The sequence below is a fragment of the Condylura cristata genome, unplaced genomic scaffold (assembly GCF_000260355.1).
Source record: "Condylura cristata isolate star-nosed mole 26May11 unplaced genomic scaffold, ConCri1.0 scaffold00018, whole genome shotgun sequence".
In the NCBI taxonomy this organism is placed as follows: domain Eukaryota; kingdom Metazoa; phylum Chordata; class Mammalia; order Eulipotyphla; family Talpidae; genus Condylura; species Condylura cristata.
Window position 1 is genome coordinate 11,072,992 of NW_004567119.1, and position 15,302 is coordinate 11,088,293.

The following is a 15,302-nucleotide window of genomic DNA, read 5'->3' on the forward strand; positions in this document are numbered from 1 at the left end:
AGGCACCCTGCTCCGGCAGCCTTAGCCTCGAGGCAGCAAAACAAGTGCAGCGTCACCCACGGTCACCAGAGAGTGAGGATCAAAGTGCCGTGCAAGCGTCTTGTTACCCCACCGCAGGCCATTTCCTACAACTCTATGATACTATTTTCGATTGTAATCTGTAGACTTGCAGTTTGGAGGGAAACATATTAAAGTCCGCCTTATCAACAAAGGGAAAGAACAGCTAGCACAAGTACTTAAGCAGCAGGGGAGAAAGGAAGCTGTGAAGCTTGGCTAGGAGACAGCCAGGCTGGCCGAGGCTGGGGTGGGTGGAGCTCCCGGGCCAGGGTGTGCCCTGTGCCACAGGCAGCAGTGGACATGTAATGGGGGCGTAGGCAGGTGCTCAGCTCCTCCTGGGTTCCAGGGAGATCTCCGTGGTGCAGCTTCCCTATTTGCTTGAGGGTGTTGTGATGCCTGAGACATCTGTGATCACATTTAACTGTTGAGCCAAAATATCAAGTAATCATAGTGTTTTGGTTATTTCTACCACTGTTTCTTTCCACTAAATGTTAAATACTTCAGGCTTTTAATTAAAACATTTAACTTGAGCATTGGCTCTTATTTGCTTAGCAGTTAACAGAAAAGTTAATAGATGAGTAAGTACATTTTTTAAAAACAGTTTTCAAACACTGAGTATTGTCACATTAATGAGTCTCAAAGTCAATTTGGTAAGTTGCAGTAAGCACATAAAAACATCATAAAATAGAGAATATCAGTGCATTGTAATGGTAAATATACATTATTGTGGAATGTGATTTTTGTGATGGGTGATGGCTTTGGAAAGCTTAAAAAATACGGCTCCCATACTTTGGAAGACTCTCTAGAAGAACGGGTTATGGGATTAATTTTGACACTACATTTCTGCTTAATCATGGATGGCAATGTTAGTTTTCTTGGTATAAAACATTCATTTATAAACTCATGCACTCAACAAATACATTTTGGGCACCCATTATAATGAGAGTCACTGTTACAAATGCAGGAATGAGATCTTTGTAGCAATCTACTTAAAGCGCACACCATCTCATTTTGAGAGAATTCACTGTATCAGGTAGAATAGGCTTTCGCTGCAGATCACAGCAAGCTCCCATTAGAGTCCTTTCCTGCTCAGCTCACCGGCTGGGACAAATATTGCTTATTTGGATGCAGAGGAAGAAGGGAAATGAGGAGCTTTAGTTATAAAGTTAGTTTCTCCCCAGAGAAGACAGAATTAATATGGGGGGGGGTTACTAGTAGTGTTTGCCTACACCTCAGAGTTTCTTAGACATTAACAAGATTTTGTTTGTTAATGTGGATGGGAAGCTGCTGGAGTTTTCTGTTGGAAGTCCAGGTGGGGCAGGCATTGGGCATGACAGGTTGTCCACTGCACAGGAATACCCTGCTGGGCAGGCAAATGGGAAAGACGAAGTTGACATTCTGCTTGCCAGACCTCTGTGCCCTGTGTGGGACTGCGTCCGCCCTTAGGAAGAGTAACCTTTATTTAATTGGCACAAGGCACCTTCTGCTCCGGCCAAGCCACCTGCTTATCAAATTTTGGGTCCAGAGGGCTGCTCGTCCCAGGGGGACCCGTTACTAGCAGGAAAAAGAGCCCCATCTGCGGTGGTTTTGAAGCAGGTTGAGTTGTTCCAGGGAGCCGAGTTGTGGCTGTAAGCATTTCACCCTTGATGTGTCTGGTTCTGCCCCTTCTAGCTGCACCTAGTTTTCCCACTTTAAAAATGGTAGGAGTTGCGGCCCTCCCTGGTGGCGCAGTGGGTTAAAGCACAGCACTGAGAATCTAAAACCATTTCCGCATGAGTTCAATTCCCGCCTGCCCCAGAGGTGCCCACTTGGCACAGCAGACCTCTCCTGACCCGCCCGCTACTCCCCTCAGCAGTGTGCTTTGTCAATCTGTCTGTTCTGCTCCCCACTCTGTCTCTGGTGAAGCCTCTCGCCACCCCTCAGCCTCTGGCCTGTACCCCAGTTCTGTATGCACAAATAAATAAATCTTTTAAAAAAAATGGTAGGAGTTGGGAAATCAAACTAAATTCATTGTTAACACGCACGCGCTCACATCCTCACACACACACCAGGATTGTTAGACTGGGAACCAGACAAGGTCCTGTGAGGCCACCTGCTCTCTGACTCCCTAGTACCCCGGCCACTTTCTCCCATCATAGGAGAGAATTGAGGCTGGGAATTAAACTCACTTTTACTTTTGATTTGAAATGGAAACTGAGGCTCCTTTCTTTTTAATTCAACAAGTGCAGGAGGGAGATCATACTGTCCCAAAGGATTTTGTTCTGAAGATTTCAAATTATGAAAGATAGGAAGGATCCCACCCTCCCTGCACAGAGAAATTATTAAAAAAAAAAAAAAAAGCAAGCGCCTCACACAAACCCCACCTTATCTGTGGCAGCCGGTGCTGCTGTCTTGGGAGCAGATGTAGGAGAGGAGCGAGAACCCGTCTGCACATTGGTGAGACTCTTTTATTCTTATTCTTGCCCTGCACTCTTTACAGAACCTTGAAATGACTCAGCAACAAAGGCCCAGCAAATTTTTCTTCAAGTAGTGGGAAGAAACCCTCCGATCAAGGAAAATGAGAAGTCTGCAGTCTGTCCCTTTCACCTTTGCAACATTTTTTTTTTTTTTTGAAGGCCCTGCTCTCCTCTTCCTGTGACATGTGTTTCAGGCACGGTAGAGAAGAATCGTGCTGGCAGGACACAGCTCAGTACTTGCCCGGACGATGAGCAGGCCTAGGATGGCGACGGGACCCAATAAACTGGAGTCAGGGAATTTGTTCGGGCAGACCTGTGTGTCTTCTTAGTCGCCCAGTGTGGGGGGGGGTTTTCTGTCTCTCGTGGAAAATAGGCCACAGTGAGATCTGTCTTCCCTCATCTGAGCTTATCATTGCTACAGTTTTGGGGGAGGATTCTCGGACAGTGGGCCTGTGTATAACCCCCCCTCCCCATCGTACCATTTAACCCAGCAGGCAGATAGAATGGGCAGAGGGGGGAAGGGGTGGCCACAGATACCCCCTTCTTATATTTTTTTCTTAGGCGCCTTGTTCTCAAAAGTTGTGGGTTGACACTGGCGAATCATTTCTCCTCCACTGTCGGGTTTAAAGTCAGCCTCATCAGAATTCAGCAGTGTCGTCTTATTAATCAAAAATAGAAATTAGGGGGAAGCCTGAGGAAGCACTGCCTTTGCCCCAGTGGGTCGCTTCTCAGGCTGTTGTAATTCAGGGGTTATGGTGTGAGTTAGGCTCTGTGTTTTCAATGAAACATTACTCACTGTAAAAGGAAAATTGCCCCCTCAGCTCACGTATTGTCAAATTAGTCGAAGGACCTCGCTAATGAAGACAACCCCAAGGCGGGCCGTGAAGACAGTGCTTCTCCTCAGTAACAGGGCTGCCGCCTTCCACCTTGACACGGGCATTGATTACCCTCCGAGTGCCGCCCTGAGCCAGGCGCCTTGCGAACGCACACAGCAGGTCAGGCCCAGGAGCATTTCAGTAACCACACAGGGACGTTGGTGATCTTAGAGGATGGGTAGATACACTCAGAAAATGGACAAGAGGAATGAATTTAGCCTAGAAAAGAGGTAGCTGAGGACTTTATCGAGAATTCCAAAGCAGGAAAGAAAGCCCAGTTTCAGACCACGTATTTCTTCAAGACCACTTCTTAGCGTGAGACACACTTTAAATTCCAGCCGGTGGAGTCCTCCTGGATGATGAGGAGTGTGTTCTGCTCGGAGAGGTCTGCTGAGTCGTGTTGCTAGAGGAGTCTGGGGAGCCCCTGTGAGGAGTGTGGGGGTGTGTGTGCAGCTTCCCTTCCTTCCTCAGCCTGTTCCTTCTGCCTTTTGGCTATTTGGGAGCCTACCTCAAGTCCTTTTGATAAGTGCCTTTTCTGCTTAGGGTTGGTCTTTAAGATTAGGTGGGCTTACAGAACTGAAACATGAAACAGTTTGCTGCCAGCAGTCCTTAATTCCACAGTAGGTGCCCCCCAAACTGAACAGTGATATTGTTGCTGTGGGCACGGGCCTCGTGTTGTGACTAGGAAGAAGCTGGAACAATTAATATACAGGGAAGTGATGGATTAAGTGGTCTTTGGAGCACTCTTCAGATCTTTGCTTCTGAGCTGAAATACCACAGAATTTCCCTGTCAATTCTGACCTCAGAGCCACAGATGGAATACCTTTCTTGTGTGACATCTGGAGTATTTCAATAACTACAACCTATTAGAGACAATCAAATCTAATGGGTCACGTATTGCGTTACACCCTAAGTTATAAAGAAGCAATGGAGCAGGAATTGGACACATAGAATGAGAAGGGAGGCTTCAGAAATAATCACTGCTGACTTCTCAAAGGATTATGCTAGGCAAGAGGAAGTTTATAACATTAATTACTATATTTTGTATCTTACAGACACATTGAGGAAATGTATCTACAAAAAGACAGAGACTGCCTTATCTTTATTGTCTTTTCCACAAAATATGTTGCTGAACTCCTCATTGTTGCCATCACTTAGATTTCTTCCTATCTCAAATATTTCAGAAAGAAATAGCCAAACACGCTGCCTTTGGGTGTCCCCCGCCCCCCATTTATGTCCCCAGCCTTCCCGGCTGTGATGTTGATGAAGCCAGTGACCCTGAGATAGAGAAGCAGAAGGGAAGGGTGAGAGGTGGGGAGGGAGGGACCCTGAACCTTAACTGGGGACTCAGGAAGAATGACTGAACATTTTCTGTCCTGAAGTTTCGGCTGAGTCAGTGGGGCCATTCGCGGTGTACAGGGCGCCTCTCTTCCTTCTGTAGGGGAATGCTCTTTCCTGAGCCTTGTGTCCTTCAAAGGAAGACTGTCGTGAGGAATTCACCCAACTCCCACCCTTGGCTGCGCTGGGGTGGGCCACCTCCCACCCGTCTCTCCCTGGCAGCCGAGAGCAGGGTCTTGCCTGTGTTTCTTCTCAGCACAGACCCTTTCGTTCCTGTTTCCTGCCAGCCAGCCTCAGCATCTACCGCCGCAGCTGCTTCCAGTGGGCAGACCTCCCCTGGCTTCTCGGTCCCCTGACTGGTTAGTGGAGGCTGCTGGTAGGTGAGGGCTCCTGATGACCTCTGTGAAGCAGGTGCTCGTTAGCTGGCTTTCTCCGTGTGCCAGAGGAAAGTTCTTGCAAGGAAGTGTGGCTTCTGACTCGGAGAAGGGGCACAGTCACCTGGCCTGCCACTCGCCAGAATGACAGAAGGCAGGATCCATCTGTTTCCTCCAGCGTCAGTGGATCACGAGAAAAAACAATTTGCAGGTGGGAAATTTATGTTTCAGAACACTCATAAACCTGCCACAAGAGGGAGGACGGCGGTGGTCAGTTAGATGGAACTGCCCCACCCCAGCTGATTGTAGACGGTCTGGGATGTGTCTGTGCCTGCTTGCTGCCGTGAGGTCGTGGCATCTGCCCTGAGGTCAGGGGCTTCTGCCGTGTGGGCATTGGAGCTGGACTTGGCCCTGGTCTTCACTTTGCAGAGTTTGGCTCTATGAAAGCAGGTCATGGCACATGGTGTCAACTCCTTCCTTCCCACCCACTCTCATTTTAAAAGAAAACTATTTTATTCATTTTGGAGAAGCTTGACATTTTAATAACAACAATAATAAAAAGCGCTCTCGGCTAAGATAAAAAGAAGTCAGCTGACTGTGAAGTCGGTTGCCCTCCTGTTGAGGTGACAGCGAGGGCCCACTTCTAACAGAGCTGCCCTCGCCGGCGTACAGGGTGCTGGCGGGGAGGGGCTGGCAGGAAGCGCTGTCTGGTGGTTGAGGTATTTCGCACATGTGTGGTTTACCTTGGCTCTTCAGAGTGCCAGGTTACCCTCCTCTGCCCGATGGTTAAATTCGTTGATTTGTTCCTCCAGGCAAATGTGTGTGTGAAATCCATTGCTAATGTTACCTTTGTCCAACAATAGATCACCTAGTGGCGCGTTTCTCAGCATGCGTCTCTGTGGTAAGTGGCACGTGCCTGCATGGACAGAAGACCCTTAAACAACTTGGGTTTAGGGATGCTCACCCCAGGCAGTGAAAGCTCTGCCTGTAACTTCAAGTTGGTCTTCTCTATGCAAACTCAGGCTCTGTACTCTTATCTGGCTGACGTTCCCAGTTGGTTGAGGCCATGAATGCAAAACAGCAGCTAGAAAAGAAAACCCTGCCTGTCTTGTTCAGACCTGGTATGTTTTACTGATTAGTTGACAAAGCACTTCTATATAAGTTGTATTACATTGAGTTGGAACAGAATACCAATACAAAAATTTCATGAAGTAGTCCTAATTAACCCTACTTCATATAGTGCACGGTAATATTTTCTGTTTTACATCTGGCCTAAGTTGTTATCAAATCAGTGAATTGATCTCGTTGTCCACTTGGGGGTTTCAGACTATAATTTGAAAATGCCAGTTTAAGAGATTGGTAAGAGATGCTGGCATAAAGGAAGGCTCAAGTAATGGCCAGTGGAGGGTGGAGAATGTGGGGGAAGAAAGGGATGTCAGAGGGCAGATTAGAATGGACTTAAGAGCTGTGTGACTCAGAACCCGAGTCAGGCCTCCATTCTAGAACTTACTGAATGAACTTGCAGAACTTGCAGAAAAGTAAGCACGTAGGGTGCCCAAAAGCATTGTTGGGGTTCATGGCTGACCTGCCTCGTCAAGGGTATTTGTGGGAACTGAGTTTTCCTTAAGTCATGTTGAGCTGCTTTTACTATGAAATAACCTTGTTAAACTTTAAACTTAAGCTTTATTATTATCGTGCATTATACATAGAAAGGTGGAATCACACTGTTTCTACTAGAATTTCTATGTAATTTTGTCATTCCCTGCAATTCTTTAATCAAACAAGGCAAATAAATATTGACAATCATCTATAAGGCCGAGTTATTTACATCAACAACTGATCGTCCTTGGTAATTGGAGCATGAAAAGGAGGCTACTTTCCTGTTCTGTTAATCCCTCCTCTTTGGGGCATCAGCGGAAGCTTTATTTTTACATTCCGCACAGCAGAGTGGCCTTCCCCTGGAGGTTCATCCTTGGCTTTCAAGTGATCATACTTAGGCCCTCCTCTCATCCTCGCTAAGGAGGGTGCCTATTTGGGGGATTAGAAGAAGGTTCTAAAAGGTGAGATAATGAGGCAGGAAAAGATTTTCGGGGATAAAAGGCTTCTAAAGGCTATGAGGATATCGTGGCAGGATGAGAGGGTAAGAGAAGGAGCCCAGATGTTCCTGGCTTGGCAACTGTTTTAAGGGGACTGTGACCTCAATTTATAGAATTTGCAACTGGGTGCTTAATAGAATTGGGTTTTTAATATTTACAGCAGTTATGTAAATGCTTCCCCCCCAAGTGCTTTCTTAAATCCTCTTAGCTTATAAATGACAGCTTTGATTTCTAAAAAAACAAAAAAATCCTTTCATTTATCCAGCCTAAGAGTAGTAAACAATAGATACTTAATGCCCTCCTTTCATGTCAGTCCCCAGAAGACTGAGACTTACATTCTAGAGAGTTTATTGCTGTGCTTTTGAGCTTATTGAGTTCATGTGGAACTGAAGGTGGGGGAGCTGACGCTGCATCCTTGGTGCCAAGGTGATTCCTGGGGTTGTCTGCGACACCTGCTTGGCATGCTCCAGCTTTGTCGGTGGGCTGAACATACGGTATTGGAGAAACTACATGCATCGCCCACTTGGAATGACTTGTGCTACTTTTTTGTTAGTGATCAAGAGTGTTAGGGAGTCAGAGCATCGCCTACATGCTTTCGGGTCATGTTTCTGCTGCAGGGCCCTGAGACCGCAGTCGTGGGATGGGTGTGAGCTAGTGCAGCCGTTTGTTTGATGGTGTCAGAAATCATTTCCTCCTTAGTTCTGCTATAGAAAACATTGTCATTTTGTAGGTCTTTAGAAAAATTGTCCCCACTCTCTGAGGTCTTCCAAAACACGTGCAGAGAAGGGAGAAGAATTAACAATTAAACTCAACTGTGACACATGTAAGCGACGGGGTCCTTGAGGGCTGTGACTGATTCAGAGCCTGCTGATTGGGTGCCTTCTGGGGACCAGACTCTGTACACCGCACTGAAGGAGTGAAGAGAAGAGTGTTGGGACAGCGTTGAGATGGCCATGACCTGGGGACCTGAGAACACCAGCAAACACAAGGAGGGCAGCAGTGTCAGGAGCAGCTCAGCTGAGGAGCAACATTCACCACAAGGTTATTTACTTGCCAAGTGGTTGATGCTCACTCTTTCCTAGGCTGTGTGTGGGCTGCACGAGCTCTTTGAAGCTGTCCAGTGGCGCAGGGTGGGCTGTGGGTCTGAGGGCTCACGGCTTTGGCTCTGAGCTGGAAGTGATGGGTCTGACACTGCTGAGGTGCTCAGGCCTCCGGGTGGACAGGACATTCTCAGAGTAGCGGGAGACAAACCACACAGCACAGCTTGCTGAAAATAAAGAAAGCAAAACTGATTTGTTAGTAGCTACGAGGACTCATCTATCTAGAACATAGCTGAGAACCAAGAAAATTTAAAAAGCAATTTCAGTCTTTATGCACAGATGCCTCCACACAAGTCCTGTCTACTCTTGCATAGCAGATCTAGAGCTGGTTTCTAAGGTAGTTTGTGGATTTTGAAAGCAGAAAATTATAAGGGGGATGGGACGTATTAGAAAAGGAATGAGTACCTTTAAAAGGAAGAAGGAAAACTGGAAAAGAGATGTGATTACACAAAAAGTATTACCATCTGTTTCATTTATATCAAGCACACTAGACTAGTGGCAGGGGAGATTTCTAAGATTTCTAGGGTACAGTGTTGGAATCTGAAATTTCAAACTGTTTCCCTGGTGATTTTCATGCATGTGGTTTGAGTATTTCTGTACTACACACAATAAGCCTATTCATCACGTGACATTACATTGTGCCTTTAGGAAGCCAAAAACATTTATACCAGCTCTTAAAATATTCCCAATCAAAATGTTTAACATTGAAGTTCTGATTCTTTTAGGATCAAATTTTCAGCTCTGCAAACAACCAGACTTTTCAGTTTTTGTTCCCTGAAAGACATTTTACTGCATGGAAAATCATTGCACATAGAGAATATTAATTTAGATTATTAAAAAAATCACATTTACTTTATGCACCATAAATAGTTATAGTACTTTATAAATAACACTTACTGTCTCTTACTCAGATGTGTAAATTTGACTCACAGCCTTGTAGAAACAGTTGAATGTATACAGCACTTTGTGTCTTTTCCTCTTCTTTTCCATTTATTATTTATTATTTTATCTGTGAGAGCATATATATATATATATGAACTTATTTTCTGAACCAGAAATATGTTCTTACATTTCTGGCTCTGTATACATAGCAGGTCCCAGTTAACATTTATTGAATGAAACAAGTTGTACTGTGCTAATTAATCCTTATTGACTGTGTAAATACTTTCCACTCTATTTTCCCCCTTTGCGATTGCACAGCAAAATCTTTATGATATTTGAAATGCATTTGATGATTAGAGGCATCAGAACACGTGACTGCTTCTTTCTGCCTTTGCTTCCCCCTTACCGAATTAAAGGGCGGAGGCGGCATGAGATACACGGGGCATGGAGTGGTTATAGGTGTCACCGCAGGCTCTAATGTGTGTCCTTGTGGCGTGTTCTTGTCTGATGGGGTCACAGCGGTGTGGCCAGGGGGCATGGAGAGGCATGTCTCAGCACCGGGAGGACGCTCACCTGTGCGCACTCTGTCGTTGGCCCCAGGTGACGGTGGAGGAGGTCATGACCACGACTGCCTACCTGGATCTTTTCCTGCGCAGCATCTCCGAGCCAGCTCTGCTTGAGATCTTCCTCCGTTTTATCCTGCTGCACCAACACGAGAATGTCCACATCCTAGATACTCTCACAAGCCGGATCAACACCCCATTTCGGGTAAGGAGCACCCCAGAAAAAGGGAATTTAGAACTCAACCCCAATCTCAAGAGCTTGTTGTGGGAATAAAAGTATGAATATTTTCTTTCCTTTTTTCCCCCTTTACAGCCAGTCCCTTTTTTGCTTTGGATGAGAGGGGAACTAGCTAATGTGTTTTTGCTATCTCGAGCTCTCCTGTGGCACTTACTGCCTTGGATGGGACATTTTTCTCGATTTATCTGGGTTGGCACTTTCTTCTGCAGACCAGCAGACTGTGCTTCTGAGGAGGGAGAATGCAGTGGAACATATGGGCTTAAGTGCAGGTAAAGCCAGGGAATCAGAGTCTACCGAGTCTGGTATTAAAGATTCTATTTCTCTCTGCAGATGTTTTGAAGTGGAAATCTGGGCAGTTGTGAACTGAAGTGGTCGTTCATTTTTAGTCTGGACTGGATTAAATTGGAAAATTCTCGTGCTAGCTGTGCCACCCTTTCAGCCTCCTCCCCAAAGGCTAGGTCTCTCACAATCATTATTTGAAGCCAGAGAATAACAGTTTAATTACACATTATTGGGTCTGTAGCACCCGCAAGTGTAATATGTGTAATGGTAGTAGCACAGATGGGGTAAGAAGGAGGAAAGCCATGTAGGAGTGCTGTTTGTCTATTTCACTGGCACTCGGTCTGCTTAAATCCGAAGTGGAGTTTGATTAGTTAAGATGTACATAGTAAAGCCTAGAGCAATCACTAATACTTAAGAAATGTAGTGAAAAAATCATGAAAGGAATCAAAGTGGTACACTCATGTAAAAGAAGACAGTTTTGGAGGAGTAGGGAGCAAAAAGAAATTCAGGACAGACACATAGAAAACAAAAAGTAAGAAGACAGCAGTATAGGTCAATAATAACATTGAATATGAACAGATTAATAACTTCAATCAAAAGGCAGAGATTGCCCGACTGGGTAGAAAAACAAGATGTAGACGCCAAAAGCATGAAAGTTAAAGAACGGCAAGAAATTAATAGTAATCAACACAAAGCTGGGGCAGACTTTAAAATAAGAGATGTGGGCCTCCTGGTGGCCTGGGGGTGAAGTCTCAGTGCTTACAGAGGCCCGAGTTCATTCCTCAGCCAGGGAGCTGGCCCACATGGTGCAGCAGACCTCTACTGTCTCACCTGCTCCTCCCTCAGCAGTGTACTTCAGTAAATCTGTGTATTCTGTATTCCACTTTGTGAATCCTTTGGTGAATCTTCTTGCCCCTTCACCTCTGGCCTGTACCATAGTTCTTCTGTGTGCATAAAAAATAAGAAATATTAGACAGATGGGGGGCATTCTATAATGACAGGGTCAACTCAGAAATATACAGCGATTGTAACTATACATGCATTTCAAAACAGCAAAACACATGAATTAGAAATTTCTGGAGTTTTAGGGAGAAGAAGAAATGTCGGCAGTAACTGAATGAGCACTTGCTAGTTTACCTTCCCTGGTGAAACAAGCAGGTAGAACATCACAAGGACTCCTGAGACTGCGGGAAGGAAGTGTTGAGAGGCAACATCGTATCACTGAGAGAAAAGGGGGCTTAAGGCCTCTGGTGGGGCTTGGGGGGTTGCTGGGGGTGAGCCTATGGAGGAGCAGGGGATGCGCCCCCAGGCAGGGAACAGTATGTGCTTGTGCAGTGAGATTGAAGTGGTTGCTGTGGCTGCCAGCCGGTGACCTGAGCACAAAGTGGTTTGGGGCAGGCCAAGGAAAGCTACTCCTTAAGACCCATTGTGGATTTCATTGACAGATTTGAAGCTGATTCTTACAAAGAGTGAGACTTAAATGACATAAGAGAATGATAAAAGGACAGAGTTATTATATAACACACAGTTCGGATTCTCCCGTTATCTTTCCCATCAGGGATAGGAAGAATTCTTGCCTTTTTTTTTTTTTTTTTAAAGATTTACTTGTTAAATCATACAGAACTGTGGTTCAGGTCAGAGGTGCAGGGGCGGCGAGAGGATTCACCAGAGTGGAGAGCAGAACAGGTAGATCAGCGAAGTACACTGCTGAGGGGAGCAGCAGGTGAGACAGGAGAGGTCTGCTGCCCATGTGGGTCACCTCTGGGGTAGGGATTGAACTCGTGCTGAGGCAGCTGTGGCTAGCTTGCAGTGCTGCACTTTAACCCGCTGCACCACCAGCGGGCCCAAATTCTTGCTTTTTTTGCTAAACTTGCCCCAAAGCCTGGGACTAAGAACCCCAGAGGGAGAGCTGGCTAGAGTTTCTGAAGTGTTCTGTTAGCCCTGTTACATTTGAAAATAGGAAAGTGACATAATCAGGGGTGTGTGTGTGTGTCTGCCGGAGAGATGTAAGAGATGTTTATCTGGATGTTTAAAAGTTGCAAATGGGAGCTTGGGAGGCTTGTGGGAGCTCATTCTGTGTAATAGAATACTTGCAGGCACAGCCTTTCTGATGGAACCTCAGGGAGAACCAATAACCGGGGTGTGCGTCCTCTGAAAGTGGCATATTTTTTATCAAAACTGTTTTAAAAAAAGACATTTGACTTTGTATTTCTGACTTAATGGCCATCTGTAGGGAACAGACTTGTCCTTCGAAAACCTGAAACTGAATGTCTGTGTATTGTTCTCCAGCTTTGCGTGGTGTCCCTGGCATTATTTAGGACTCTCATCGGTTTACACTGTGAAGATGTGATGTTACAGCTAATTCTGAGGTACGTTGCCATCTCTCATTCCCATTACAGAAAAACTTACTCTACGTTATTGCTGCTGTACTTTTTCTTGGGTGACATAAGCTAAGTAGGGGTCATGCTTCTAAAGGAAATCATCAAGAAAATCAATTTAATTTCTGCATTATTTCCCAAGGTTAATTTTAGTTGTACTATTAAAGGTTTTTTAGGAGCCAGATGCATTATAAATACACTCCTGGAAGCAATAGATAGACTGTTTGGAAATTTTCAGCAGTATCATGAAAGCTCTTTGCTCCACGGCTGAATGTTTTTCTCCTGAAGCACATTTTTGTGGCAACACAGGTCTGTGTTGCTGAAATCAGCGGCCCCAAATATGAAATGCTGTTGCTGGTTAGTGTTGTGGCTCTTGCTTCCACAACAGGGCACATACTGCGTGCACTCTCTGCCCTAAGCATGTCTCAGTTAAGTTCAGTAAATATTCAATGAGGACTTTATGTCTCCAGTTCGGGAATATGGGATGGAACCGGTGAATTGAAAGGACTTAGGACAGGGCGGAACAGGTGTGCCGTTTGGAAGCCAGAGAAGGTTCGGCACAGCGGTGTTTGAAGACAGGTGCTGGGAGAGGAGGTGGACTGCTCGGAAGATGACAAGTTGGTGACTTGGCACGGACTCGGGAATGCCTCACCCTGCCTCGACCCTGCTGTGTCTCCTGGGACGTCCCTGAGGGCACACTCAGCTTCTGTGTGGAAGAGGTGGAAGTTGGCCAGGGCTTGTGCTCTGGCACTCTTCTCTGGGGTCATGGAAACACAAAGGAAAAAGACAAGGGGTCATCGGGCACACGTGCCCCCTCCTGCTTCCCTTGTGGACTTCCAACTCTTCTTGGACCCGTCCTTGGGACTAGGGTGGAAGAAGCAGCAAGCAGGGGAGAGGGCAGAGACCTGAGGTGCCCCTGGTCCACGTGGGGGCTTAACACGACCTGAGCAGAGTTGCTGTGGAGGTGGTAGCTGGGGACTGGCAGGGGATGGCAGAGGGAACAGCAGCAGCGCCCAGGAATGAGCTAGAAATGCAGATTCTCGGCCTTCTCCAGGTGTGCTGATCAGAGATGGGGGAGATGGGCAGCGACTGTGTCCGATGGACTCTCCGGGCTTCTGCTGACGCAGACGCCTCACGTGGCAGGCAGGTGTGGCTGAATTTGAGATCCACCGACTTTGGGAATGGTGCAGCACCCTGTAAAAGGAAGTGATTAAAAAGAAAACCGGGCTGGAAAAACTGTTGGTGTCATAAAGAGGGCGGTCCCACAGTTACCGACTCACAGAGTCTCACCTATTAATTTTTAAGTTTAAGAAGAGTGTTTGAACTTTTGAAGGGTTTAGATCAGGTCATCAGTAACTAATCTTCAGGCATTAGCAAAGAACAAATCCGATCATAAAGAAATGCCCTGGGTAGATGGGGTAGAGCATTAGTTATCTGTCCTAAAAGGATTACTTCAGCTCCCCATGTCGCTACTGATATGATAGAATACATTAGGCAGACCTGAATGAAATGACTCAGAGCAACTTGGTAAAGCTTTTTCTACTGCCAAGCTCTAGCCTTTGCCGCCACCAAGGGAAAAACCTGATTATATTCAAATTATTGAATCCTGCTTCTGGGATGGCATGAAAAGCAGCGTCTTGTTCAGTGGCCCAGCTCAGGAAGGACAGAGCTTTCCACCTCTGGGTGACCAGGGCCCTTTTCGCCCAGCTGGGGGAGCTGGCTGCTCAGTGACCTTCATCAGGTGACTGCCCCTCACCTTTTGTCTGCCGTGAAGCAATGTCTGTGGAAAACCAGCCTCAGAGACAGTTAAGTCCTCTTCAAGACCTTATGAAGGTGAAGAAACTAGCGTATGTTTAAGATACTTACTGCACACGTTGGAGCTAGTCACATCCAGGCTGGGGCGGAAATCCCCCGGGAGGTGCCCGAAGCTGATGCCGCCACAGGTGCTGAGTGGAATGACGGGGAAGCCACTTGGCCACCAGGCCCCAGGCTCTCTGAGACCAGGTTTCTTTAATGAGTGACAGTGATCCTGGGTAAGAATAGTTGCCCTTTACCGAATCCGTAGCTTCTAATTCCACCAAAATGCCTGGGCTAAGTCAGATGGATAACAAAGTAGAAAACTCATGCAGAGGTCGGGCAGGTAGTAGACTCGCAGGCAGTGTGTAGACTTCCTTTCACATGTGTGAAAAAACTTTCTGCTCTCTGTCCTGTATTGACTTTCCCCCCAGCTTTTAAAAGTATTTTTTAAATTAGCATACGTTGTCCCTTCAGTCATCTCCAGACTGAATACATCCATACAGTAAATACATCCATACAGTAGTCATCTCCAGAACAGTTTCACCCTTTAAGGCCCTGAGCCCACAGAACAGGAACCACATTTCTCCCCCCTCTAGCCCCTGAGAGCGGCCCTTCTTTCTGTCTCCATGAATCTGACTGCTCCAGCAATCCCATGTGAGTGGAATCAGACAGTGTTTAGTTTATTTTTGGGCCTAGTTTATTTTTGGGCCTAGTTTATTTCATTTAACGGTGTCACCAGGGCTCCTTTGTGTTGGAATGTATGTCACTGTTTCCTTTCTTTGTAACACTGAATAATCTTTCATTGCTTATATGCTGCTGTGTTTGTCTATCGATGGACCTTTGGGTTGACTCTACTTTTGGCTACA

General features: G+C 46.1%; 1 protein-coding gene across 1 annotated transcript in view; it reads left to right on the plus strand.

The window, feature by feature from the left end:
- The window catches only part of FAM160A1 (family with sequence similarity 160, member A1), a 68,900-nt gene that overhangs the window by 35,180 nt on the left and 18,418 nt on the right, over nucleotides 1-15,302 (plus strand). Inside the window, exons 5-6 of the mRNA XM_004685323.2 lie at nucleotides 9,779-9,946; nucleotides 12,551-12,630. Coding sequence (XP_004685380.1) covers nucleotides 9,779-9,946; nucleotides 12,551-12,630 — 248 coding nt within the window. The remainder of the gene's footprint in view (nucleotides 1-9,778; nucleotides 9,947-12,550; nucleotides 12,631-15,302) is intronic.